Source organism: Leuresthes tenuis, unplaced genomic scaffold, assembly GCF_036924035.1.
Source record: "Leuresthes tenuis unplaced genomic scaffold, fLeuTen1.0.hap1 SCAF_11, whole genome shotgun sequence".
NCBI lineage: Eukaryota > Metazoa > Chordata > Actinopteri > Atheriniformes > Atherinopsidae > Leuresthes > Leuresthes tenuis.
In genome coordinates this window covers 10,266,009-10,292,470 of record NW_027325365.1, presented here as the reverse complement: position 1 = coordinate 10,292,470, position 26,462 = coordinate 10,266,009, and the positions used below count along the sequence as shown (strand labels likewise).

Genomic DNA, 26,462 nt, shown 5'->3' with positions numbered 1-26,462 from the left:
GGTTTCAAACACATTTGTCTGCACGAGTGCACACCAACCCAAAGTTGATGTTTATGAATGGCGATCAAATGTTCAATAGTAATGAAACCCTACAGCAGGTCATCAGAGACCTGCTGCTGGTTTCCCATGTTTCTGTTACCGGGAGCAGAACATGATATTAGCTCTGTTTCCACCCAACTGCTTTCATATGCATTTTCCATTTGCTCATAAAGACAGCTGGATGGAAACCCACTGTATGTGTACCACGTTCAGGATGTACAGAAACCACATGATCTATGCTGACACGCGGGCACATTAAGAGCACAAACAGAAGCTGAAATGTTGGCAGTTTGTCACTCTCCATCATGTTATTTCATTCATGGTTTGTTCTCACCCGGGGTTTGACGGGCACTTTTTAAATTACAATATCCTGTTGTACTCTCCCTTTTTTTTCCAATTCTGACTGCACAATTAGCACAAGTTATTGTTCATCTCTATGAAACAACCCTTAATGACCACACAGCAGTAGTCGATGGAAACGCACATAAATTTGCATTTTTTTCTGACAATTATCCGGAAAATAAACACAGTTCTGTCCTCTGCTGATTCATAAATCAAGCCATCACATCATAATTAAAACCTTTATCTAATCAGGAAAATCTCATCGTGATCAAGGATCTCATTTTCAAGAGTGCCCTGACCAAACCAGCCTCAGCAGAGTTATGCATGCAGACACTTGACAGATGCATAATAATTACTGGGGGTGTGACGAGATCTCGTGAGATTGAACTCGCATTAAAAATCTGTCTCACGAGATTTGTGAGCAATCCAAACTTCTATTTGTGACCTGTGGGGGCAGTAATGCGCCTTTGCTACGTCTAGCCTGCCAGAACCTGAAGAAGGAAGAACCTGCTACTACATTAGCAGTCCTTGCCGTCCCTCAGTGGCCTCTTAGCTGATGTTAAGATTTTACGTTTTCATGCACAGTTCGAGCTAAGGAAGTGATCTGCCCCAGTTGTGCTTGTTAGTATTTGTCTTTTTACAGTTGACCTGTTGCGTCAGGGACTGATGGTAAACTGGTAACAGGTCGGGCAGAGAACTGGGCAGTTTTAGAGCCCTGTGCATTGTACACTTTACTTCCGTTTTACAAATGAGACACATTATCCCTTGAAGTTATTCTCTGGTGGACCAGCTTTTCCTGCTACTTCCAGGCCACTTTGAATCCAGCTGAACGTACACACGCAGGAGTAATTAAACCCCCAACCTCATTATCTAAGCGTGTTACTTCATATGAGGCTAATTAAGGCTAATTCATATTTCAGGTTCCCCTTTATATCAACGTTTTGATGACTCTGTGTGAACACAAATGTGTGGCCTCTAATTAACAATCCCAAACTCCTGCTTTTGCTGTTCAAACAATCAGCTGAGAAACTCCTCATGATTTTTTTGTTTTTGTAGTTTATTCAATACTTACTCTTTTCTTTCTGACTTCGTGCACATTCTCTATGCTTTAATAAAAATATTTTGTCAAAGGAAATGATGATTGAGGTTTTTTCATTCAATAAATGCACATTTAAAACTATTTTTTGTCTCTTAAACACATCTCATTATCAATTGTGCATCTCAAGACAAGACCTGGATCTGATATTTTGACCGTGACCTTCAGGTAGTGTTGTCATTCTGTTCAGCTATGTTTATTTTTAGCAACCCCTTTCTGTTGAGTAAATGCTTCAGATAGCCATGAAAAATTCTTGTCACCTGCCAGCGTCATCCAGCGCATTTCTCATACATTCACGCTCTGTTCTCTTACTCCATTCCACCTATACACTGACAAACCATTCACTCACATGAGTGGGCCGAGGATCAGTCTGTCAACTGAAATCCCAGCTGCTGCTGCTGCCAAGATCCACTGTACAGGCTGCTGTGGACAACCTGGAGTGGCTTGAATTAACAAGGTAGGTTGTCCGAGCCCTGTGCTGGTGTCAGGTCGCATTAAGTTCCAACATGGAGATGGGACCGGTGTGTCATTTTGCAATAAAGCAGTGTGTGTGAAGCCACTAGATAAGCAGAGAGGATTGGGGTTGTTGTAGGGGAGTCCGGCCAGAAAAAAAAAAATTGACAAAACGTGCGGTGGAGAATCGGCGTAGGAACAACAGATGCACAGGAAAAAAAATCAGACGCACACAGACAGAAGAGCGTGGGCGCATGAGCCAACACATGAGCGTACAGACAAAAAAAAAGCATTAAAAAGGATCATCACACTCACTGCATGTGTGAGAATGAGTCAGGTTGATGATATTATTCAAAGAGTTGCTATATAGGACAGAAATGTCTCCTACTTTCAATGGAAGTAGTTAAAACAAAAACTTTTATTTAAAGAGGACAAGTTCATTTTTCTAAATGATGAGTGAAGATAACCTGAGACCCAAGGGCTTCATCTGAGATAATCAATGTGTCTGTTCAGTCAGTTACTTTTAGGAGGTGACTCTGAAAGTCAGCCTCATGTAAAAGACAAAGAAGACTCATAATGAGTTTAAAATGTCTCATCACAAAGATGCTGTACAACACCAGACAGTGCCTGAGCACTGAAGTGGATGTTTGGCTTCAAATAACACATTGAAGGGTGTTGGTTTCTCCTGCAATTAGGAGAAATCAAACAAACCAGGCAGATACAGTTGGACACAGAGCTGTAAAATGCAGGAGAACATTTTAAATACCAGTGGTTTCACCTACTTAACTTTGGATTACAGAAAAATCAGCGAAATGCTTCACTGACTTGACAATCACGACTTTGCCTCCAGCTGAGCTGTTCGCACTCCTCAAGTCAGTTGACAAACTTTTTGACCACGAAGAGTCTGTGATCCATGTCAATAAAAACCACTACAAAATTAAATCCATGTCTGGAAAATGTCACAGCTGATCTGAGCCGGTGGTCTGCTTGAAGCTGGCCTGCGTGTCCGCAGCGCCAGTGTTACTGGGGCATGATCAGCCCGCTATGACTGCGGTTTATAAAAAAAACAAAAACAAAGGTGACTGCTTCACCAGCATCACCAGAAACAGGTTTTACTCGACATCACAAATTGTCGCTGCTCATGTGGCAAGGCAGCTGTGACTGGAATGGAGAATTAATGGTGTGTGTTGCATGTGCCAAACATCATGATTCTCATTATGGCTCCCATGTCAACAGATTAGAGCATATTCACCATCTGCATGACAAACACATCTCAAAATGACTGATTTTTCACACGTGGGGTAAGTGTCACGACAAAATCCCCAGCTAAAACATTAGTTGGTCATCACGTTGACCTCATATCGGTAATAACACAACTTCCACTGTAGTTTTAGAAGGCAACATGCGACAGATATTAAATTACTCTCTTATGATTATTTATTTTATTTAATTTTCAGACCAATTATTCACCCGTGACTGGTTTCAAGTTAGGGCTGTGCTTTCACTTTTTGAGTCGAATCAACTGCATTCCATGGTTCATGGCCATAAATATGATTGTGCAGAAGAAGTTGAAAACGCACAGGCTGCTGCTGTTCAGGCTGTCGGTGTGAAGCTGGTTTGAGGGGCCATTTGTGTGGTTATGGGCTCTGAGTGCACCATTCATACACTGGTCCTGCGCTCTCAGCTGGAGGACGGATGGCATGAGCCCTAATGATGTTCCACAAACAGAACAAAAACAACCAGACTGATGCGCCGGTCCCTGTATCACATGATATTCATGCTCATATATTCATTTTATGGAGAGCAGTGAAACCTTAATATATACAGCTCTGTGGTTAGATTAAGGGTGTTGAGTTCCAACACGATGACACACGACCACGTGTATCTTGGAAGTGGCTGGAACATGAACCATATGTGCGCATACAAGAGCGTCAGAGCTCCAGAACTAGATTTAATAATGTAGGTCTTCCTTAGCTGACATGTGAGACGGCAGTTTTTTAGTACCAGATCTGTCTTGTCACGACACGAGGAGGTTTTATTATTGAGGTTATTGGAGACAATGGGGGGGGCACATTTTTGACCAAATCACTGTGACTTCTGTTCAGAACCTTTGTTTAAATACTAAAAATATGTTAAATAACAGATATGGATATTATTTTCTGAAAACATAATGTTCTCTTTTGACAAATATGATCTTATGATGAAACATATATTTTGAAAATATCGGCAGGCTTATTGATATGTCACTATGTGCAACAAGCTTCAGATGATTTAGTTTTTTTTTTAATGTGTGAAACATTAAAGGTGTATGAAAGAGTTAGTGAGCTTCAGAGGTGCAGTAAGGCAGATTTAACAGTTGGACAAACCACGGCTTGCTTTTCCGACTGATTACAGTCTTAATGCTGAACTGAGTTAAATTACATCTTCAAGTACCTCTATTCGTGACGCACAGACAGAAGTGCTATCAATCTCCTGACGTATCTCGCCAGGAGAGCAGGTGTGTTTATTTGTTGTCAAAATGTCAAAATGTAAAAGCATCCTTTACAGTGCTTTTGCTTCTGAGCACTTCTACCAAATCCGTCCATCTCTTTGGAAAGATCGGTAAAAAGCAGTAGGGAGTTTCAGTGCGCAGCAGGACTCTGACATGCAACAAGCCCATACTGTATTTCAGCTCTATAGGGAAGCACAGCACTCTACATAGGTGGATGTACTCTAGAGTGGTACCGAGAGCCAGCTCGGTTCCACAGTGGAAGCTTTGACTCTTGGGAGTGTGTTACCTTGGTGTCCAAACGTTGCAGGTAGGAACAGATGTACTCGATGCTGGCACCAAATGGATGGACGTGCAGGAAGGTTGAAATAATCCCTGAGGAAGAACAAAGATGTTAACACAGAGCCATGCCACATTCCTCCTGTTTCACACACTTAGAAAACAGGATTACCAAAGGATGTTCACAACACTAGTTTACCCAGCTCCTTCATATTTCCTCTGGCTTAACACCAGCTTCAAGAGACTTCTCCCTAAGTCCCATCACTGTTAAGAATCCGCTTGTTGTGACTCCAGATTAGAAGGAGTGTTCAATGACAGCTTTGATGCTGTTGTCGCTTATCAAAGCCTTTCTCCCCAAGCTCAAACAAACCATCTGCTATCAGCTCATAGAAGGGACGAGGAGAGAGGTAATCCTCCATCTATGCTTACTAACCACCTATAGAGCAACATTTGAAACAAACGCACACACACTTAAAGCCACAAAGCTTTCCGCAGAGCAAAAATATAACAGTCACTTGAGGATTTAAGAGGAAAATGCTATTCCAAGACTTCATTTTTGTCACCTGCAGGAGGTCAATCAATAGTTGAGCACAAACAACAAGCCAGTCTGGAGCTGCTCCGCTGAATGGGAGTCTAATGGTGCATCCGGATAGAACAACAAGTCAAAATCTCACTGTGATTTATTTGCCTGACTTCGCCCACTGGAAAGGCTTTTCTGTCCATGTTTATTTGTTTTAAAAAGCCAATGAATATGCTCTCCAACTGAAAACAGGCGCTTTGCTGTAGCAACACGCACCTACAGATTCACGACTGTTCCATTTTTTTTACAATAAAAGATGAAAAAGGATCACGATTATTTTCAGAAATCAACAGAAACTCCAGCTGTTTCACACATCATTTCCTCCTTTGAGGAAAACAACTAATGAGTCTGCAGACTCAACCACCCATCAAGTGCAGCACCTGCAGCCACGAATCAAACCAAAACACCATGCAGGTACGCTTCCTGACACCAGGTTTCCTGTCCACAACACACAGATGTTTAACCGTTTGTTAAAACATGCAAACTCATTATAATCTGCAATAATAAAGGTCTTGATGAACCGGATTTGACAGAGTTCCCCTTCAAAACACAGTACCTAATGCAGGATCCACCTGAGACCCTTAAATGCATGCAGGGGAGGCTGCATCCAGACATCTTTTTTCAGCAGACTACAACATACTGTGCTAAGATAGTCCTCATGCAAACATGAGTGTAAATGGGCAACACCGTGGATAATGACAGGGGATCACCCTAAAGCTTGCACAGGTATCTCCGTATGTATCATAACCTGCACTGAGATTACAAATATACCAAAAAGTCTAAGAAAGAACCAGGCAGGCAAATTCAGTCAGGAAGATTCTGCCTTTCTCTTTAAGCACAGACGCTTTCAAAGGTGCTCGTTTTATTTTCATGTTGGTTTTACAAGGTTTTACATCTTCTTTCCCCAAACCAGTCTGAAATAACATGATCAAAACAAAAAAGCCATTTCGAAGGCATTTTCAACGGCCTCTGCCTTGTTTTTAATCCAAAACAGGAAAACCTAATATATGTAAATGCCCAGAAATGTTCTATTTAATGATGATAATTCATGTGGATACTTCTATTTTCAGACTCATCATAGAATGGATTCAGATACAGTGCTGTGACTGCTCCTCGTACAGGAGCGACTCTCTGCCCCCCCCCGACTACTGTCCTTATGCTGTGCTGCTGTCTTGGCTAACATTTGCCATATGAGTGTGAGTTGCACAGTGTGTTATGTCTGCAGTCGTGATTTCACATGAGAGCAGTTTGGTTCTGCTAAAACAAACTCAGCCCTGTTTACGGAGGTTCACTCAGAGCAGAGCACAAAGCATGATGTTGAAACATGATAGTTTTAGATAATTGGGGATTGCTTTAATCATTCATGTTTGACTGTGATGTGACAAACTCTGAACACACCTTCAGAAAAACACTCCTGTTCAGAGAACGGTTTCATACTGCGTCACAACAAAATGTTGAACACTTTAAAGGGCCTTTAAACTATTCATTTGGCACAGTAACGTCCACTACAACTAAGCGGTTCATTGGTGAAGACGCTTAAGAAACGGCTTCAGCAGAGCAACAGACAGACGTCAGCTTACCAACTAGCAGAGCTTCCCTCTCAGAGTGGACGGGACTGGGGGGATTCTTCTCGGTGGGGCCTTCCTTCTCCTGACTGCAGGACACCACCGTTGACATCGTAGCTTCCTAAAAACACGCACACACAGAAAGTCACCACGAATAAATCTGCCACTCGTCGCTCATGTAAATAAACTTAATTTATGCTGATGCACACCACACCAACACATCAATCCGGAGAGACAATAAGGGTAATGAGGCCATTTATTCGCCAGCAGCTATATTTCTGATAGAGCGAAGCATGTCAGAAACACTCACAATGACACAAACAGCAGAGGAATTTAAAGAGAACAAATGGAGGCAGAGGCGAAGAGACTTGGAAGGTATATGATTAAGCCATTTGTTATAGATCTCTGACAGGTGACAAAACTTTTTGTCTATCTATTGTCGTACACATTCCGTTTCTACGCCCGGTGTGGGATGCCTGGTGGCCTTTTTCAGTTTTTAATCTCTCCATAACACTCTGTAAGTGTGCGTCAGTGAGTGGGAGAGCAGACATATGCTCATGTGTGACTCCTTTATTTCTGAGACCAGTTACGTCTGGGTGAATTATTCAACAACAGCTGCAGTTACAGTGAACCAGTTTGGCCTGTAATGATCTGTCATGTCACTGGAAGAAGTCGGAGAGAAGAGTCAGGAGAAGACGAAGAAGAAGAAGAAGAAGAGGAAGAAGAGGAAGAAAGAGCGAGGAGAGCGATTTGACAGAAAAAGTATCTGAATGAATGAGAGAGACTCAAAGTTTTTCCACTTACGCCAGCTTGATTGACGCTTTCCTCGCTGCCTCTGTCATCCTGCTCCAGCTGTGGCACACGAGAAAAATATGAGGAATTACAAAGAAGAACAATAACTGCAGCACATCTACATATGCAAAAGAAAGGAAATGCAAACATTGTTTATCATGCAAATGAAGTCCAGAAATGAGCTGATTTTGAAAAAACTAAAACTAAACAAGCAAAACCCTGAACTCTTTATGGACACAATCAACTAATTTTGAGCCAAACTGGCATAAACAATTCCCCGATTAAATATGTAATAGTTTGTGTCCTGATTTTTCACAATATCTTTGCTCTAATGATCAACAAGTTCAACAATCAACCGAAAATTTGTTTCCAGCAAATAAACTGACTGATTAAGAGTCGCAATCATTTATCAAGCAAAAAGGGAAAATAATCACTGGCTGCTGCTTGTCAGATGTGAGATCTTCCTCATCTCTCCTGTTTCACATCAATTAACTACTTCCAAAAAGATATTTTGTTTTGTTTTCCTTTTGCCGGCACATTAAAATGCGATTCTGCGGCTGCGGTCCAATACATATGTACTGCCTTTTGAGTCAGCTGTGCCAAACCCTCCAATGCATAGATATAAGAGCTCTTCTGTTTCTTTTTTTTCCTAAATAAAGATCAATCCAGTCACATGTGCAGTTGGCAGGCTCAGTCATGCAGTTATAAATATTTGGGCTGCATACAGCTGGCAGCACAGGGTCTGGATGGACACTTAACTGACTTTAAAAGTCCTCGTGCATGAGCAGATGTTGTAGATTTTAAAAGTTGAATGTTTTGTCAATCCTACTTATTTTTTAAATTGGGTGCTGGATATATCTTTAGATATACATTGGTTACAGAAAGCACGTTTACACTGAATTCATAACTGAAACATCATCTGAAAAACTCACCATTCAAGTAACTTAAAGGCAAGGTCTCCACAGTGAATTCAGCTGCGCTTACATGTACAATGATCTTCGTCAGAGGAAGTCAGAAGTGGTAGAACGTCACAAATGTTTTCTCACGGTCCACAGCATTAGACATGCTTCACCTGGCAACTCAATTTCACTCCTGTGCATGTATACCGTCACAAGGTCTGTGGCTGAATTAAATGGCCATGTCGAGCTGTAACCATAGCTCCTGAGTCCATGAAGTGATTTCAGCAGCAAAGTTGTGTCTGTTTTTAATTGCAGGGCTGTCTGAGGGCCAAAGATCACTTCATTCAATCAAACATTCAATTCAATACTGAGAGTTGCAGCAGATCCTCTGAATCTTTTACTGTCACCAACCCCAAATGAAGAAATCACAGAATTTTACTTTATATTTAGTTGTTTCTCTTTAGCCCATAATAACATAATAAGTTTTAACACTCGCATTTAAATTCTTGTTGTTTTTTTACTGTCTTACATAAAACGCAGGCTTTAAAAGATTTGCAAATCAATGCTTTGAGATTTTGATTAAATTTCCACAGAACTCAATTGAAAAAAGGAATACTTTAGGAATACTCACAGAATAAGGTGCATGTCCACATGAAGCAGTATGCAGGATCTGCTTTAATTGCCAAAGTGTTTATAGCCATTCACAGCAGTTGTCTGGGATGCTGGGATCACAGCAAACACTTTGGGACAATCGCTCCCCAAAGGCTTTTTCAGTGTTTAATACGCTCCATGTGTAAGGATTACCTTTTTGATGTAAGACAGAACTTATTGACCGGGTACTTTTACGTCGGACAAAGTTGTGGGGCAGGGAGCTGTTTGGCCATCCAACATCTGGTCGGATACCAGCACCTTTCGCTTGTAAAAAGCAGCCATGTAATGTCCTCTGTGGTTCTTACGCTTATTCACACAGTATAGGACTAGATTCAAGTTGATGTCATTGCTTTTACTGGAGTTTTTATTCAGGGTTTCATGTGTAAGTTTGGGGATTTCAGTTAAAAAGACAGGAAGGGTTCATGAAAATTTTCTTGTATTAGAGACTACAACTCAGAACATTTTGGCAGCTTAATCATTGAATGTGTCAATCTGCCCCCCCCTCCCTGACTTTATAGAAAAGCCACATTAAGTCAGAGGACTACACCTTTAAACAGAAAAACTCTCAAGAGATCAGTCACATAAAAAAGTGACTCTCTGGTGCAGCACTAATGTGACAAAAATGATAAGGACATTTGTTGTGATCATAAGAATATAATAATAAAAAAAAGGTTAATGTCTTCAATGACCTGCACTTAAACAGAGAAGTAATGTGTGGTGACATCTAGGTGACAGCAGGAACAGTGATTTGAACCAATGAAGGAGAATTGATGCCATGAAGAAATCTCTTCAACTTGACAAATCATCCCACAAAGACTGCTAATCTTCAGAGAAACCCACAACCTAAAATTGATTTCTCTTTCTCCCTGTAATGAGACTGTCTCTCATGATTCATGTTTGGCCGCATACAAGAATATAATTAGCATATTCCCTCAAGCTCATAGATGTGGGGACACATTTCTAATCAAACTAATCACCATTAACAAAATATTGACAAGTGTCCCACTGAAGGAAGGATCTGTTAACACACTGCTAATTCAGCTCTGTGTTCTATGAAACCATCAATGATCTCAGAGCAAACAGACTCCCCCATGTGGTGTGAGGGCCTTTACTTTGTATTTTTTATCCAGTTTCAGAGGTGATAAAACTGAGGCTCATTTTAATGACAACCATTCCTCTCATTATACTGAGCCACAGGGTGCATTAACAAACAAACACCTCAACACTCGGGATATGGGACAACCCATGAAAAATGAGCAAACACGACATGGCTAACAGAGAAAAATGACCCTTGAAACTTGAAATTGTTAATGTACAACTTGCTGTGTACAACTGTGGTCAAATAGCTGGGTATTAATCAGCATTAGATGAAAAAAATTAAATCAACATGAGCCACACATTAAGCAAATGAATAATGTAGCAAGAGGGGTTATAACTGATGGTTTGGTCTTGTATAACAACTCTGAGAGAGCACGAGTTTTTACCATTAGTGAAACATCTTCAACAGGTAGTGTCTCCCCGTCATGCTGATCATTTACTGATCAGTCAACTTGACAACTAAACTGCTGCTTTGTGCGATTCCTATCCTGAAAGGAACAAATTGTTCAGGAACGGTGAAGCGGTGGTCGATGTCGAGTAAAATCTCAGCTGGAGAAAAGTAAAGAACCAATTTGATTGCACTCAAACTAGGCCTGCTTTGTTTCTTGTTAAGAAGACAACGGATGAGCCCTATGTGTCTCAGTGTGGTGGCGTGCAGCTCGGAGGAGTCGACATCCTGGAAGAGCGGTAAAACTCTTGTACATTTTCCCAACACGGGGCAAAAAACCTAAATGCTAATTATAATGGTTTTGCCTTTTTTTTTGTCAGCATGGATCTTTTCAGGAGGTAGAGAGGTCTTATTAGGGAAAGATGCTTAAACTTGCTGAATATTTAACCTGGTATTTAGATACTGAACAACCAAACTGGTGAAGCAGAGTGTTACATTTTGTTGTATCAGCTGAAGGGTGAACGTAGAACTCTGGCCGAATGTTAGATCTGACTTTTTTCTGAGTTAACAGTAATAGGTGGTGCTAGGTGACAGCTCAACTTCCTGAGTGATTTATTTTCTTCAGAAATGAGTCAAACTCACAGCTCAAGCCTGACCGCCTCCAGTCACATTCAAATCAAGTTTTCTCAGCTCCCGTCTGCTTTCCTTCACACAGACGAGTTAAGCAACAGGTATAAACTAGGGTATGTAAGTATATGCTATGTTCAAAATGATTTTAATAAACCTTTGATTTTCTTAGACAAAAAAAACTCTGATCCCAGTCAGTGGTATAGTGTAGGATTTCCAATTCATAGTCCTCTTAATTGGAAGACACAAAGGATGTTTGTAGCAATGCATTAACTTTTAAACACGTGACAATGAAAACAAAACCACTGCTAGTGGTTCAAAATAAATGTTTTTTTTTAAGGGGCTTGTTACTGTAAAGTAACAGAAATCAAACGATCACATCAGCGGGACAATTATAACTTGCAAGTCGCAATATGAACTTTTTTTGGAACAATATTATAAATGAGTCTGTGAATATACTGCGAGTTGAAAAGGAATTGAAAATGCTCTGAGCAGGAAAATAAAATTGAGAACAGCAGAGTGCTGAATGACTGCAGAAACCATCTCGCTGTTCTCATTTCTTTCTTGTTTGGATGTTCGGCAGACACATCCTCAGATGCTATTTTGGGATACCCAATGAGCTTTAAAAAAAAAAAGCCTTTAAACAAGTTCAAATTATTGAGACATTTTCTCAAACAGAAAACCACATTAAACTATTCCCATTCTGCCCTATTTGTTCAGCGATGATTTATTCCTTTAATTCTTTTCAAGCGTTAAATCTTCTCGAACGTCTTGAACTAATTTATTTCTCATGAAAGTGCAGATTAGATTGTTCTCTTTCAAAGACAATAACCCTGAGATGAGCTCTGCTATTAAACGGAGTAAACATGCCGTCTTTACACAATCTCTGCTCCTCAGAAACCCAGTGAAGTGTTTTTATGTCACACTGACCTGCACCATATGTGTGTTCTGCAGTTTCTGGAGGCCTTCCTTCAGGTTCTGTACTTGTGTCTTCAGCTGCTGTTTGTCCTCCAAACTCTTCTCCAGTTCAGCCTCCCGCTGCTTCAGTTCTTCCCTCATTTTTAACAGTTGCTGTACAAACATAAGTGAAAACATTAAGCTTAACATCGCACTTAAACTGCTCTGAAAGCCAGAAGAACAATCAGCCATTTGTTTCATTATCATTTAGCATGACCCAAAAGCACAACAAACAAACAAACAAACAAAAATACTACCGTTTTCAGTTTTCTTATTTATTCTCCTGTGCGTGTCCTAAAGAAGCAATGTGCCTCATCCTTTGCTTGTAAATAGTAAGAAAATTTCAATTTGCACACATTATGGGGGACAAACATGATGAAAATAGTAACAATTATCTGGGTTTCACGGCTGTTTTTGATTGCAGCTTGAAAAAAAACGCACATCGTGAAGCGTTGAGAGCCAACTACTATATTTATCTCCAATTTATCCACTGAAGTTATCTATTGAACGCAGATCAAAAGATTCGCCTCCTGTGGTTTTTTTTCACTTCACCGGCAGACGGTGAGCACTTCTTTAGCTATCACCGATGAGAGCATTAACAGGCTGTCAGTACACGCTGATAATGTTTTACTGCAAATGTAAGTGACTGTCGCTCCACAACATGTGGACGCTGGCGGGGGGGGGGGTATCCAATTTCAGTGTCTTTCAGTTCATTTAATCCATTCACCTAATCTTTTCATAAACACACCATGAGAAACGTAAGTTGGAAAGGTAATTACTCTCTGAAAGCGGAAATGAACAGCAGGGCCTTAATGGATTCTCTTCCTCTAAACATGACTCAATCATAATTTCCATTACCTGAGAGAGGTAGCTGAGTGAGGACACCTGACAAATGTCAGAGTCAATTTGGTACTTCTTTAGTATCTCAAAGGTAAATTCGAGGGTTTACGACTCACCAGAAACAAGCGGATGTATTCTGGAAATTTAAGACTGAGTATCCTTGACCTATAGAGTTATGCCACCGCAGTTTATGTGGGAACACAACTGCAGCTTTGGATCAAATTTCAGTTTAATGTGTTCGAAGGGAATGTTTGAAAACAACTTGAAAGGATTTGTGTTCATCACAAATTTCTTTCCATGAACCAGTGATTTGATTTAAAGCTATAAAACAGGATCTTGTGATGGGAATATTTTCTCAATTAGTGTTTTAAAACTAAAACACTGTGGTTTAAAAAAAAAAAAACCCACACATATATGTGCCTTATTGCACAAATAAGTAGTATAGAGACAAAACGTTTCCTCATTAATCTTTTAATGTTTCATTTATAATCTGGAGTTACATTCAATTATTTTCTTTTATGATGGTGATTTCTTATCATATCTGCATCCTGACAATCTTTCATCGATAGATAATCGGAAAGAATTTTGTGATCTCTTTGTTCATTTTCTCACCAGCCTGCCTAATCCTTTGTCGACCAACCTTGTTTAAGGTTGTTCGATTGCAAACATTCTTAAAAATTCATTCTTCTACCCGTGTTGTATCTTATGGATTTTTTTAAAGGTTACACCAACCACTCTGATTGCTTTGATCTGAAAATTAAAGATTGAATAAGCTCTACAATGGCATTCTGAAGCAAACTTTGAGATTTAGAGCACTTTGTCAAAGAAAGAAAAAAGAAAATCCAATATTTTTCATTATCCGTCTTTGAATAAATGATCTGAAATTATTTCAGTGATTTTATCTGTTTGCTTTTTAAATCACAGCACACAACTGGAAGTCATTACAATGGTGAACAGACTTTTCTATAGCCTGTAAAATCTGGAATTATTTCTTTTTTTTATGTCATTCACAGTAGCTCCAGATAGTGCACTTTTCTGCTCATTTCCCAGATAGCACTTAGTTTTCTTTCAGCGCACTAGGTCATGAATAAATGATGGTTATGGTTTTCAGCTCGCATGGAAAATTCTGCGGGTTAACGACCTTGCTTTTATGAAAGAACCTTGTGCAAACGGACAGGAGACTGGGCTCAGAGTTGGGAAGATGACTGGAAGGTTGTATTCGTATGCTTGTACATGTTTGTGTATATATGAAGCACTACCTTCTGCATGCCTTGGAGAGCCTGCTGCAGGAAGCTGAGCTGCTGTGAGTGAGTGCTGTCCTCCTCGCTTCTGATTGGTTGGTTCTTGCCTTGTTCCTGTTTGAGCAGCTCCACCTCGTTCCTGTAGGCGTCCAGCTGGCAGCGCAGGGAGTCATTCTCCTCCTTTAAGGCTTCTGCTTGAGAAACACCTACATATGTTCAACACAGAATAATGTGAAATATGCTGGTTAGTGTGGATAGCCACTCAATTGGATTACAGCATTAATAAATAGCTTCTAATACTGTTTTTCTGTATTTTTCACTGACCTGGCTCTATTGTAGTAAATTATCTATTTTAACAAAACACAATTGAAAGGCTGTTAAATTAGATGATAACATTTGTGGCCACGTTTCTCATTCACTTGGGTGAAAGCAGGCAAAAAGAGTGAGGTGATATTTTACAACTCTACATCCTGAAACGCAGAATGACACACTGCCATTTGATAGATGTGCGGTAATAAAAACAGCTCTGCCTGTTCCCAGAGGACAGAGTGTGTCAGAAGAAGATCTATATTTATTTTTAGTTTATTTATAAACAAGATGACATTGAAGCCCCAGAAAACTTCACGTCCTTTTAAATTACTTGATTCACCCCCCCCCACAAACTAAATGCAATGCAACTCACAGCTGGAGCACTTCCTCGACTTGGATCAGCTTTTGAGCTGAATCACCAGCGCAGAAGATTGACATGTACATTAGAAAACGTCGGATTCTTTTATAGAAAAAGTCACAGGTACAGGCTTGTGGGAAAATTTATGAAGTCAAAGAGGGAACTGTTAAATTTGATGATGTGTGAAAATTAGGGTGCTGAGAAAACTGACAACATCACCTAAAGCTTCATCAACAAAACACACAATAAATAGCTAAGAATTCTGAGCGTTTCTGAGACACATGGGTAGCTATCCGCAAAGTATAAAAATGACTCAACATTTGATTTCACATTAATACTGTTAAAATAAACATAACTGGTAGTTCTAACTTGCTTGATATCGGACAGAAATATCAACACTGGAACACGTGTTATTCAGATCACGTTGGATAACCTTGTGTTTCATGTTAAGTAAGAGGGAAAGAGGGAATGCATCACTCGAAACCTATAGCTCCTTACACTTCATATATGTATTGACAGTTGCCTGGTAACACAGGCGAACAACCCCACGACTGCAATCACAGCTGTGAGAGGAGCTCGAAGAAAACCTCAAGCAAAGACCTGTAATAATGCTTTTGGATCAATCATTTAAAAAAAAAAGAAAAGGAGCTGAATCCCACAACAGTTTTATTGGTGTCCACAATCTCACATCAAGAGTTGCGAATACCGTGTCTATATCCGCTCCGTGTCTGAAGATTAAAAACCGAGAGCATATCAACAATGACTGAAAGCTTTGATAATCCCAAAGTGTCCCATCCAATAGCTCTCTGCTGGACGTTTGACCCGACACACTGAGCAGAAGGACTAGACAGAGGGAGGCATTACTATAACATAAGACCTGCTCAGCTCCAGAGATGTCTGCTATTATCAAGCTGCACCCCTCCTGCAAGGCTCGAGAAGAAGCTCTTGGAGAAAAAAAGAAATACGCTGACTGAAGAGGAGATAAGCCCTATCCTGTGCGAGTGTGTGTGTGCGTGAAAACGTGTCTTGTTAGGTTATGCGTAGGTGTTCATGAGTGCTGCCTGCAGTCTATCATGAAGGACCATTGGCAGTATTAATGAACTCTTGCTGGGTGAGTGTGTGTGTGTCCACAGCGAATCTGTGTGTACTTCCCTCCAAGCAAAATTAAGGTTTGGGGTGAGAAGGGTATTGATCGGAGAGCCTCATCAGTTTGGTGTGAGGAGATGTCAACTGCTTGGCCAGATTCTGTTACATAACAGGCGGCGCTATCGACCTGCAGTCATCCGTGAGCCTGAATGTACGCACACACCTTCAGGCATACAGTCACGCAGAAGAGCAGGCCTTTAGCTTCTTATTCTGCACATGACTCAGACCCAAAGCATTGATTCACTCTTTTTTAACAGGCTGCAGTAATAGCACAGGTGTTTTTAGCTGGGATGGTTGATGTGTAAACATGCACCTTTTCTAAAAGGTTAGTGAGTAAAGGGGGTGTAACGCTCGGTCTGTTAACAAAATACCAAGATGTGTCACATTAACACCCGTCACCTCAGGAAATCCTGCTGCATCGAGCGGAATGACAGGTCTTTGACAGCAGCACTAATTACTGATAGCTAAATAGCAAGGTTGCAAATGAGAAGGGGTTGAGCTGACTACTGCATTTACATACATTTGCATGCTAATTAGAGATGCTGTCAAATTAGCAAATGGCAGAGATCAGACTGATTAAAAGGGAGGAAGAGGGAGAGCATGAGGAAAGAATAACACGTGGAGAGGCACAGAGCACAGTGTGACAGATGACCTTACATGTGGTGGTTTGTCGTTTCTCCATGTTGCCCTGGTGACTATTCTAGACTCACGGGTTATTGTTATGGGTGTTGAGAGACAAGCGCCACTGTTAGTTTTTGTTGCTTCAGCAAACACAAAGAGAGTCCTTTGTGGGAAAAACAGAAGATTATGGCACTTAAGTTGTACCCCGATCTGAAATCAGATGGCAGCTGGCAGGTGTGGAGAGCTGCCTCCACATACACACTCCAAGTACATATTCACTGAGGTGAATGACATTCAGCATTCAAGTTCAAGATTACCTCAGAAAAGTGTGCATGGAGTCGGCATTTTGATGTACTAAGAACATGTTTTTTTATTCATGCGGAGCTGTGAGATGGTTGTGGGTTGCTTGAGGGGGATCACTGTCATTTCAGTCAAACACAGCCATCTCCCTCAGTTATTTAACAATCAGTGTGTTTATCCTCTGGCGATTTCGATCAGTTTATGTGCTGTCAAGATGACAGAAGTGTTGATCTGCGCATGCAGATACATACCGGAGTCCTCAGAGTCCTTGGTGTCAGGAGTGTCCTCCATATCATCATCAGACATCTCCATCTCTTCCTCTCGTCTGATGCCCATCAGCTGCTCGTTATGCATATTTCTGATCTCCTGGAAAACACACACACAAACAAACAAAAAAAGAGCAGGGTGGGTGAAGACTCATGGGCAAAATACGCTTTCAAGCAGGTGCTGAACTAGAAAGGGTACAATGATGTGTTAAGCAACCTCTTTTAAAGTTAAAGCTAAGCACGAGCTGTGAGGATTACTTTGAACACGTCAGCATAGAACAAAGGAAATGTAGATGAGAAAAGATTAGATATCTCAGAAGTAGGGCTCTGTTCCTCCTCTGGTAAGTAACGCTGCATATGCAGTAGTACAAATATGGTAAGACCCGAGTGTTTTTTAATATTCTTAGTAAAATACAGGAGCAAAAACACTGTACTTATTGGGCAATAAACACAGATGTGCAACGTTTGAGAATATGACTGCAGTCACTATGATCATTTTGCAGACAGAAACATCTGTCAAAACCCAAACATTTATCTTACCCTATATGCTATACATATTTAACAAGGTGTTAACAGTGATTCCAGCCTCATTTGGGAGAAACAGGTGAAGTCTGACTTATTTAAAACCTTGTGTGTGAGTGTGGTGTCATCATGCCAAAATCTAAAGAGAACTTCAGAAAAAAAATATAACTGAATTTAGCAAAGGTTTGAAAATGACATGTCATGAAACATCCTTTGCTTTCCAGGCCAACAGCATCATTTCAGAAAAACCTTAAACAAGCTATAAGCATGGGGATGGAGATGTGATGACTTTCCTGCATCAGAGACAATGCAGCTCGCTGACATTGATTCGACTACGAAGTCTGTATCACATCAAGAAGTGCTTGAAGAAAATATGAGGCCATCTTTCTCCGACAGTAGAACTGTAAGTGGGCTTTTCAAAGGGAAAATAACTTTCAGCACACGGCCAAATCCACCAAGGAATGGCTCAAAAAGAAGAGTCGAGGGTTATGGATGGTTTTGAAAAAGCATCATATCTAATAAAAACCTCTAACATCTTGCAACTGTAATTTTACATGGATGAATGTTCAAAAACGTATATGAGAGGAAATCACACAAATTCTACAGGGATGGTGGCAGTACAGGCTTCAGAGTTCAGAGGAATATGATTGAAAAAAATTATTCTGCTTGCGGGTGTGTTCAAGTACACTGTTGTGTGTGTGATACTCTGGGTTTGCACAGGTGTTTTATACAGCATACAGCCTTGATTCCCAGTTGTGACTATCTCGGATGTATACTGCAATGTGATTTCAAACAAGAGAGACGCGAGAGTCTGAAAAATAAATGAGAAATAAAGAAAAACAGCCCTCGAAAGGGATGAGGATACTTTGAGTCGCCAAAGAGAAAATAAACTTACAACCATCTGTCAGCTGACGCTATCAGACAGAGCCCATGGCAGAGGTCAAACAGATACTCTACACACACATGCACATGAAGAAACTAAACCAATTGGTATGCTTGGAGCACACACACCACATAAAAAAAACTCTGAATAAAGGAAGCAGCTGTTGTCTGATTCTGCTCTGGAGCTCCTTCCCACCACTGCCTGCTCCTTCATATTTCACCTCCGCACTGAGTACACAACATGACTGAGAGGGTAACTCAGAGACTATCTGATGATAAATAAGTCCCAAACAACTGAATTTACTCACTATACTCTACACTGGCCGGAGGCTGCCAGCACTGCAGCCTCTAAGGCCGGTCTGTGTGATCAATGTGGAAACAGACCAGCATGAAGCCATATTTTTTGTATCCGGAGCATTAAACCATGCTCTTGATTTGCAAAGAAAAAAAATCATTTCTGCTGAACTAAACAACATGGCACCCACCCCAGCAGCTCCCTGCAGCCTTTTTGACACTTAAAGCCCATTATTATTGTTCTCTGACCTTCACACAGAATGTATGGTTGCATCTCACAGCTCTTATTGCCTCCTCATATATAACCAAAGGCAGCGCCTCTCGGCTCAGACAGGCTGAGTGCACTCAACAATAAATGACAGAGGGCAGAAGTAAAATAGCTGGTGAAGAAATGCAAGTGCCTTGTGAGGCATGAAGAAGTTTGTCATAAAGTGCTGAAAAACAAACAAATAGGAATGAATATTTGGCTTCAAACCATCCCAAAGCAAATAAGGGCTGTGTTTCTAAAGAATTCTGTCTAGTCAAATGCCGACAAACATCTCTGTGCTCTTCCCTCCGAGTGACATACAAACAGTAATTTAAACATTATTTTAGTTTCTTGAACCAAGCTGAGCCACTTTAGAGAGGCTTTATACCCAACATTTTATTAGCTATGACATTCATTGCACCTTAATGTAATTTAAACAGAAGAGTGACAGGTCATTGCTGAACTCAAAATCTAAAAGTAATCACACATAATCAGGCCGTCTCTTTCTGAGACGCACACACACACACACACACACACACACTGCCTATTCTTTCAGCTAAAGTGTGCTAACAGGTGGAAGAAAAGAAAAACAGGCTGTTTTGAGTGTTTATTTTGGTATTTAAAGGACATTTTCAGTTGCAGGGCATCCATCTAAATAGATGAGTCACAATTTTTTAAAACTTCCTGCAACAATATACACACGCAAGACAGTGATTCCTCAGTAAGTACATCTCTGAGGAGGCTCCAGGTTTTTTTTTTTAACCAATGTCACAACAAGCAAGCATGTACTCAAGCATTTGCATGTAAACATACGTCATCCATCTTCCTACTTACTCAACAATTGTGTGTTAAAAGACCTTCACATAAGCCATTATAAACATATATTTCTAGCAGCTGCTGCTGTGGATGTGTAAAAGTTTCAGGTTGGTTATTTTGATAATTCTTCTGGAAATCTTGAATAACACTTTTAATTTTCGACACCTACCTTATAAAGAGAGGCTTTTGTACAAGATGATGATGCTGCTTCTGCTGCGTCAGATTCTGCTACTATCATGTGCATGTTTTAACAAGATGCTAAATTGCACATAAATGGGTTGTTTTTCAAAGAAACTTACCAATCAAGATATGATCATAAATGGTCCATTAGACCCAGGACAGCAACACACCCCAGACCCTCCATTACACACAACGCATCATCATGCCAATTAATGTTCCATTTGGCAGAGGAGGAAAATGGTGAGTAGACGGTGGATGAAAAAAAACGCTGTTATATTTGAAAATGCATCTGCTCTCGGGTCTCAAGATGTTCTTCTGTCATTTTTGTATTTTTTTTTTACTCAAATCTCAAAATTCCCTCGTGCATGGGCCCCCCCCCCTGGGGCTTTAACAGATTTACCTGTGTCCGGGACATCTTAAGAGCTGTAAACACACTCACCCAGCTGCTCGTATTCCTCCATGGAAGAGGACAGGGGTGGAGGAAGAATAGGAGAAGGAGGGGCAGGGGTTTGGACCTCTTTCTGTATCCGGATCTCACTCTGGCTGCACTGAGCAGGCATCTGTTCTGTAGCCTTGTTACAGTCAAGGTACTTACTACAACCATGGTCTTCTGATTCATTCATATCTCATTGCGATTATTTCTTTTTTTTCTTTTTTTTTACTCTGATGTGTAATAGAAATATTTAGAATACAAGAACTGTCAATCAAAAGTTCTTTACAAATAGACAGATAGGAAACAAAATGGGACAAAGTCTAACCATAACTCGTGTGAACATCAGAATGAAATCAAAGTGTACCAACCTCTGCTTGTTTGCGCCACATGTCCAGGTTCTTGCGCTGAGCTTTGGAGAAATGGTCCCATGCCTTTTGTTTGGAAGCAGCTTGGAATACAGACACAATCTGTTCAACTGAGGCGGGGATGCAGGGAAGGACCAGAGACCATCCAGAGACAGAGACAGAGAAAGACAGAGGGCAGTTGGGAGGGAGCAGAGGAGTGAAAAAGTGGAGTCAACTAGACGTGTAAAGAACTCTGTGTGTGTGTGTGTGTGTGTGTGTGTGTGTGTGTGTGTGTCTATGTTTGCGTTTGTGCGTGCGTGAGTATGTTTTACTTACCGGCTGATGCTAATGCATCATTTTGAGCACGGTTGATCAAGTAGTTCCCACATTTCAATACATCAATAATTCATACTTTGATCCAGCAGACATACATTATAACACACTAGATTCATGCAGAACATAGCTTTGTTGTCTGTTAACAACAACATGTCAGCCAGTGCTGACTCTGAACAGCCACAGTAGCAGCTTAGTCGACCCACCGCATACTGAAACATAATGTCTATTAAACCGATTATGCATTGTGGCGCTCTGGTGCACATATGTGAATGATTGTGTCATTGTCCCTCTGGCCAGCCCTATCACATACAAATGTCTTGACAACTACTACATAAATTATACTCCCTACAGAAAAATATGTGTACAGATACAGATGTGTACAGATATCAATAATATCAATATTTTAACAGAATTTTTTGTCACATTATTATCACACAGTAAGAAAGGTTTATAACTGGTAAATGTTCATAGCATCGGACAGCTCAAAACCGAAGCTTTCAGGCTTCTTATCCTGTCATTCCTCACAAATAGAAAGTCCACCTGTCCCAAGCAATCAATATTAAGCTCACACCATATATGTAGAGTGATTTCTACCTTGACTGTCAAGCAATCAAATTGTTTTTCAAAAGCACTTTGAAAAGCTTCTATAAATTCAAACAAAGTGTAACAACACTGAAGCACAGTGGCTTTGTTGTTAGGCATCATTCTTATCAAATATAACACGATATACAGCAAACTATCTGCATATGCTTGATTTTGCTCTTCCTCCCTTCTCCCTGCAAGTGAGATATATCAGATTTGCTCGCCAAGTGCCAAGTGCCAAAAATAACCTTTTCTGAGTCTGACCACAGTGCAGATCCACTGCAGAGGTGGGCTCTTAAGAACCTTACCCAAGGACACCATCTTACTGCAGTAATATAGTGTTCCTGATTACTTTTCCCTGTGCAGAGAAGGAAAGTGTGCTTCAAGCACTGCTACTTAAACCTTTAGCTCAGCTTTAGCTACATCAGTTACCTTGACTCAACTGAATGAGCTTATTTGGGTCAAAGTGTCTGATTAATACAAGACACTGATCCTATTGATCTTAGTTACAGTATATTAACTGAGTCATTCCTCTGTCAGCTACCTACTTACCCTGTTGTGAGTGGTCATGGAGAAATGTATGGGTGGTCTGTGTATTTCAGAAGTCAATAAGATTGCCAGCTGAGTGTGTATATGTGTGTGTCTGAGAGACAGGACAGTTCAGAGATCAATAGTATCTTCCCAGCACCCTGTAATTTGATGAACAGATCAATGATGAAAGCAAAGAAGAGATGCACGGGTACAGAGGCCTGTGCATTCATATGCAACTATATTTATGTAACTTGTTTTTCAATACAGCAGAAAGCAGCTTAAACTGAAACTCCTCACAGAGCACTCTGTGGACTATCTTTAGGAAAGGAACAACATTTCTGGAAATGTGTTTTTTTTTTTTTAATGCTTTGAGCTCAACTAATTAAATTCATTGCATTTCACTGTGGTGAGTTATAAACAAGACTTAGTTGTCAATATCTTAGGACTTGGGAACATATTGTAAAAAAACCCTGATGCAGTACAAGACACCACATAATATAAAGTGCAAATGTTTTCTTCAGTACGTATGTGAACTCGTCCTATGAAATGAAGAATTCAATCACAGGCAGATTTATCAAGACAGCAAATAAGAAAATAAAGAAACTCTACTTTTTATGGACAGGGAGCTGTTGTCAGGACAAACCTGTAAAACCTCCCCACAGGAGACGGGTTCTGAGTTCGAATGAAAAGGACCAGAAACACACTCAAAATAAACAGGAATGACTTAACTGAAAAAGACTAATACAAGGACATTGTGGCTTACACACACTCCCAGCCTCAAGATCTTTGACTATATTATTTACCAAATAAACAATGTATGAGAGAACAACTGAAGACGTCCTCGAGGAGGTTTACATTTTATTTAACATGTATGTGCTGCGACATGTGGAGATAGAGTGCCGCGGGCTGTGGAGTAAACAAGCATCTGTAGAGCTAAAGCTGTCAAAAGTGGGTGCTGCAGGAGTGCAGTTTTTTTTGCCTTTGGCTCTTCAGAAGCTTGAATTAACTTTGCATGCATTTACTACACGTTTGGTCTCCACTGCTTGGCTACTTACAGCTTTTATTTGATGGCAACCTTAACAATATCACACTCCAGTCATCTTCTCTGTCATGAATGCCAACGTATGCCTCCGATTTTTAACACATTTTATAACTTAAAAGCAACATTAATGACTTTGATGGTCAAGAGGGACATTTGAACAACTAGGAAAGAAATTCAACCTACCATGAAGCGATCCCATCGAAAATTTACATCGAGACACGGTGGCTTGTGTGACTCAACTTAACTCAATGAACTTTATATCCACAATGTGAAGGTGCAGTCAGGACATATTTACAGAAGGGTGCACACTATCCCCACATTAGACTGTGACCATACTTACTTTTCACCGGATGTCAATACTCCAGGCACATGAGAGGCCAATTTGGATTTGGTCTTTGTTTAGCCATAAACTACAATGAAACACTGACCCAAAATTAGAGCAAAGAAAAGACTTGACTCATATTTTCTCACCCTTCTCTTGACCTGCGCATGCAGTGCACAACAGGGAGAACTGATGCTGCATCGTCCTAAAACAACACTTTACCTACAGACAATGCACTGTATATTGCATCAAACAGCAAAGTCCTGTAGTGAGTGTGACGGTTGAGACTCACATTGAGCCAGTATGCCAGCCAGAGCAGTCTTGAACTTCTCTTTGGCCTCCTCCATCTCCTTCTCGTGCTGGCTCTTCTCGGTCATCAGCCGGCGGATGTGGCTGTTGGAGGACTGGATCATGGAGTAGAAGTTGTTGGCGTTCCTGCGGTTAACTTCGCCTCGTTCCAGCCAGGTCAAGAGCACACGCACTGCTTCTGCAAATTTGCCGTCGTCTGGCACAGAGGTGGGAACACAGTGAAAGAAAGAGTCAGGCTCTATACAGGTAAGCAAAAATACACGGTTCCCGATCACTCCAACGAGTGCTAGTTTATGCAACAAGAACAGAAAAAACATGAGAAAAAGATTTCCTTTCATGCATAACACATGAAGCTATGCTGTGGGCTCTTTTTTTGTGGTGGATGACAGATATTTCATATGACATACAGCTAAGTACAATAAACAACATAAGGCCAAATGCCTTTTACAGCAGCACTTAGGATAACTAAATATATAGAGTCTCAATGTACCGTTTTATCTCATCGTGTCTCGAAGTGTAGACAATAAAAGAAGAAAAAAAAAAGAAGGTTAGAGTGAGCAAGGTGACACTGAAAAGATGAAAAATTACCCAAGGACAGCTCGTTGGTATTAATGTAAATGAAAAGAAAAAAAAAGATTTTAAATATGTCAACTGTCAAACCTGAAATGGCAACTGGATGACAAAAAAGGGTATGAAACCCATTTACAAGAGGTCTTTCAAGACAGAGTGGAACTGAGTTTGAAGTGCAGTAATACAACCTGCAGTAAAAATATCCAGACCTGCTTTCCCCTCCGGGTAAACATTCAGGGGAAAGTAAACTACAATCTGCTGCGAATAGCCGGGATTTACACAACAGCAGCCCAAAGTGATCAGAAAAAAAAAATCTTTTGGCAAAAAAAACAAACAGTTTCAGTTCTTTTTACCAAGGCCAGGGAGGGGAGTGCTGAAAAAGACGCATGCAGATGGTAGAGAGGCAGAAAGTCACAGCCATGTTGTTATCAGGCAACTGTGACTGAGACCTGAAAGTGCCACTGCTCATTAGTGAAACAAGTTTATTCAGCCAGAAAGCTCAGAGGAGAGAGAAGGAGTGCTAAGAAGAGAAAATGGAAAAGAACGAGCAGAGAGGTGGACGGACAAGATAAGAATGGAGCGTGTGCTGAGGTTAGGGTGAACTGATACATGGTGTTAACAGCCTAGTGTCGCATCTTTTGAGAAGAGATTCCCAGAGTTTGTTTGAGCTTCACAATAACTATGTCAGAGGTACAAGCTGCAGTTAAGAGCTGTTTCTGTGACCCCCCCTCCAAAATCACACTTCTCTTTTTTCATTGTTGGCATGAATAAAGATAACGGCAACGGACAAGATTTTATGTGTACTCTCCTAGTAACAATGTGATGAAGGAAGATACTGTTCTTACAGCTCTCTTTCTTATGTTTGTGCTATCATATTTTGCTATGTATGCTTCGCAGGTTACCAGTATCGATGTCTACCTTTGATCTTGTCTCCCAGTTGGCTGCACTCATGCTCAGAGAAGTGGACAATTGGTGGAGGGGATGGCGGCCGGAGGCGATCTTCCTCTATCTTGCGCCTGTGACGCTCCTCTCTGGCCAACATTCGCTGGCGACACTCCCACTCATACAGGTCATCTCTGGCCTGGGCAAAATCAACGTGAAGTCGACCAGTGTCTTTTTTGTCTGTGCTGGAGCCCAAACGGATTCGATATCCTGGGGAGAGATTAAGTGTCTACTTTAAAAATGAGAAACAAAAAGCTGTGGAAGGTGGTGGGGTATGGAATAGGTAAAAAGACATGGAGTAGCAGAGGTCAAATGAAGCAATCCGTACGAACACCGATGTCATCGTCCATCACTGTCAGTTTCGGTGTGGTGCATTCTTCACAAACAGTGCATTGGAAATGATTTATTTTGACTCAAGTGACAGAGCAGAGTTGAATAAAGAGATACGACATTAAAATCAACCAAAAACTGTTGATATGTTGATTTATTTTCCTCCCAGATTTCAGCCTCTTTCATGCAATTTGCACGTGTTTGATTTGTAGTTTCTGCAGTAAGGTTGTGTTTCTTGTATGTGCAGTGGATGCATCAGTGGATGCATTATCATGGGAAATTAACCGCATTTATACACGCATTGTCAGGTCGATGAAGATGTTTTCTGCATTCTGCTCTCAAGTTGAACTCCCTTGGTCACTATATAAATGCTTGCTTAACAACATCATGAAAGCAGCGTTCAGACCTTTTCTCACAGTGATTCAATGTGGGACTGATGCAGAAT

At 40.7% G+C, this 26,462-nt stretch overlaps 1 protein-coding gene across 1 annotated transcript in view; it reads right to left on the bottom strand.

The window, feature by feature from the left end:
* The window catches only part of enox2 (ecto-NOX disulfide-thiol exchanger 2), a 107,362-nt gene that overhangs the window by 838 nt on the left and 80,062 nt on the right, over positions 1-26,462 (bottom strand). The window contains exons 6-14 of the mRNA XM_072395370.1: positions 25,664-25,897; positions 24,159-24,371; positions 21,078-21,184; positions 17,321-17,435; positions 14,354-14,541; positions 12,228-12,368; positions 7,647-7,694; positions 6,858-6,963; positions 4,708-4,793 (exon numbers count right to left, since the gene is read on the bottom strand). Coding sequence (XP_072251471.1) covers positions 4,708-4,793; positions 6,858-6,963; positions 7,647-7,694; positions 12,228-12,368; positions 14,354-14,541; positions 17,321-17,435; positions 21,078-21,184; positions 24,159-24,371; positions 25,664-25,897 — 1,238 coding nt within the window. The remainder of the gene's footprint in view (positions 1-4,707; positions 4,794-6,857; positions 6,964-7,646; positions 7,695-12,227; positions 12,369-14,353; positions 14,542-17,320; positions 17,436-21,077; positions 21,185-24,158; positions 24,372-25,663; positions 25,898-26,462) is intronic.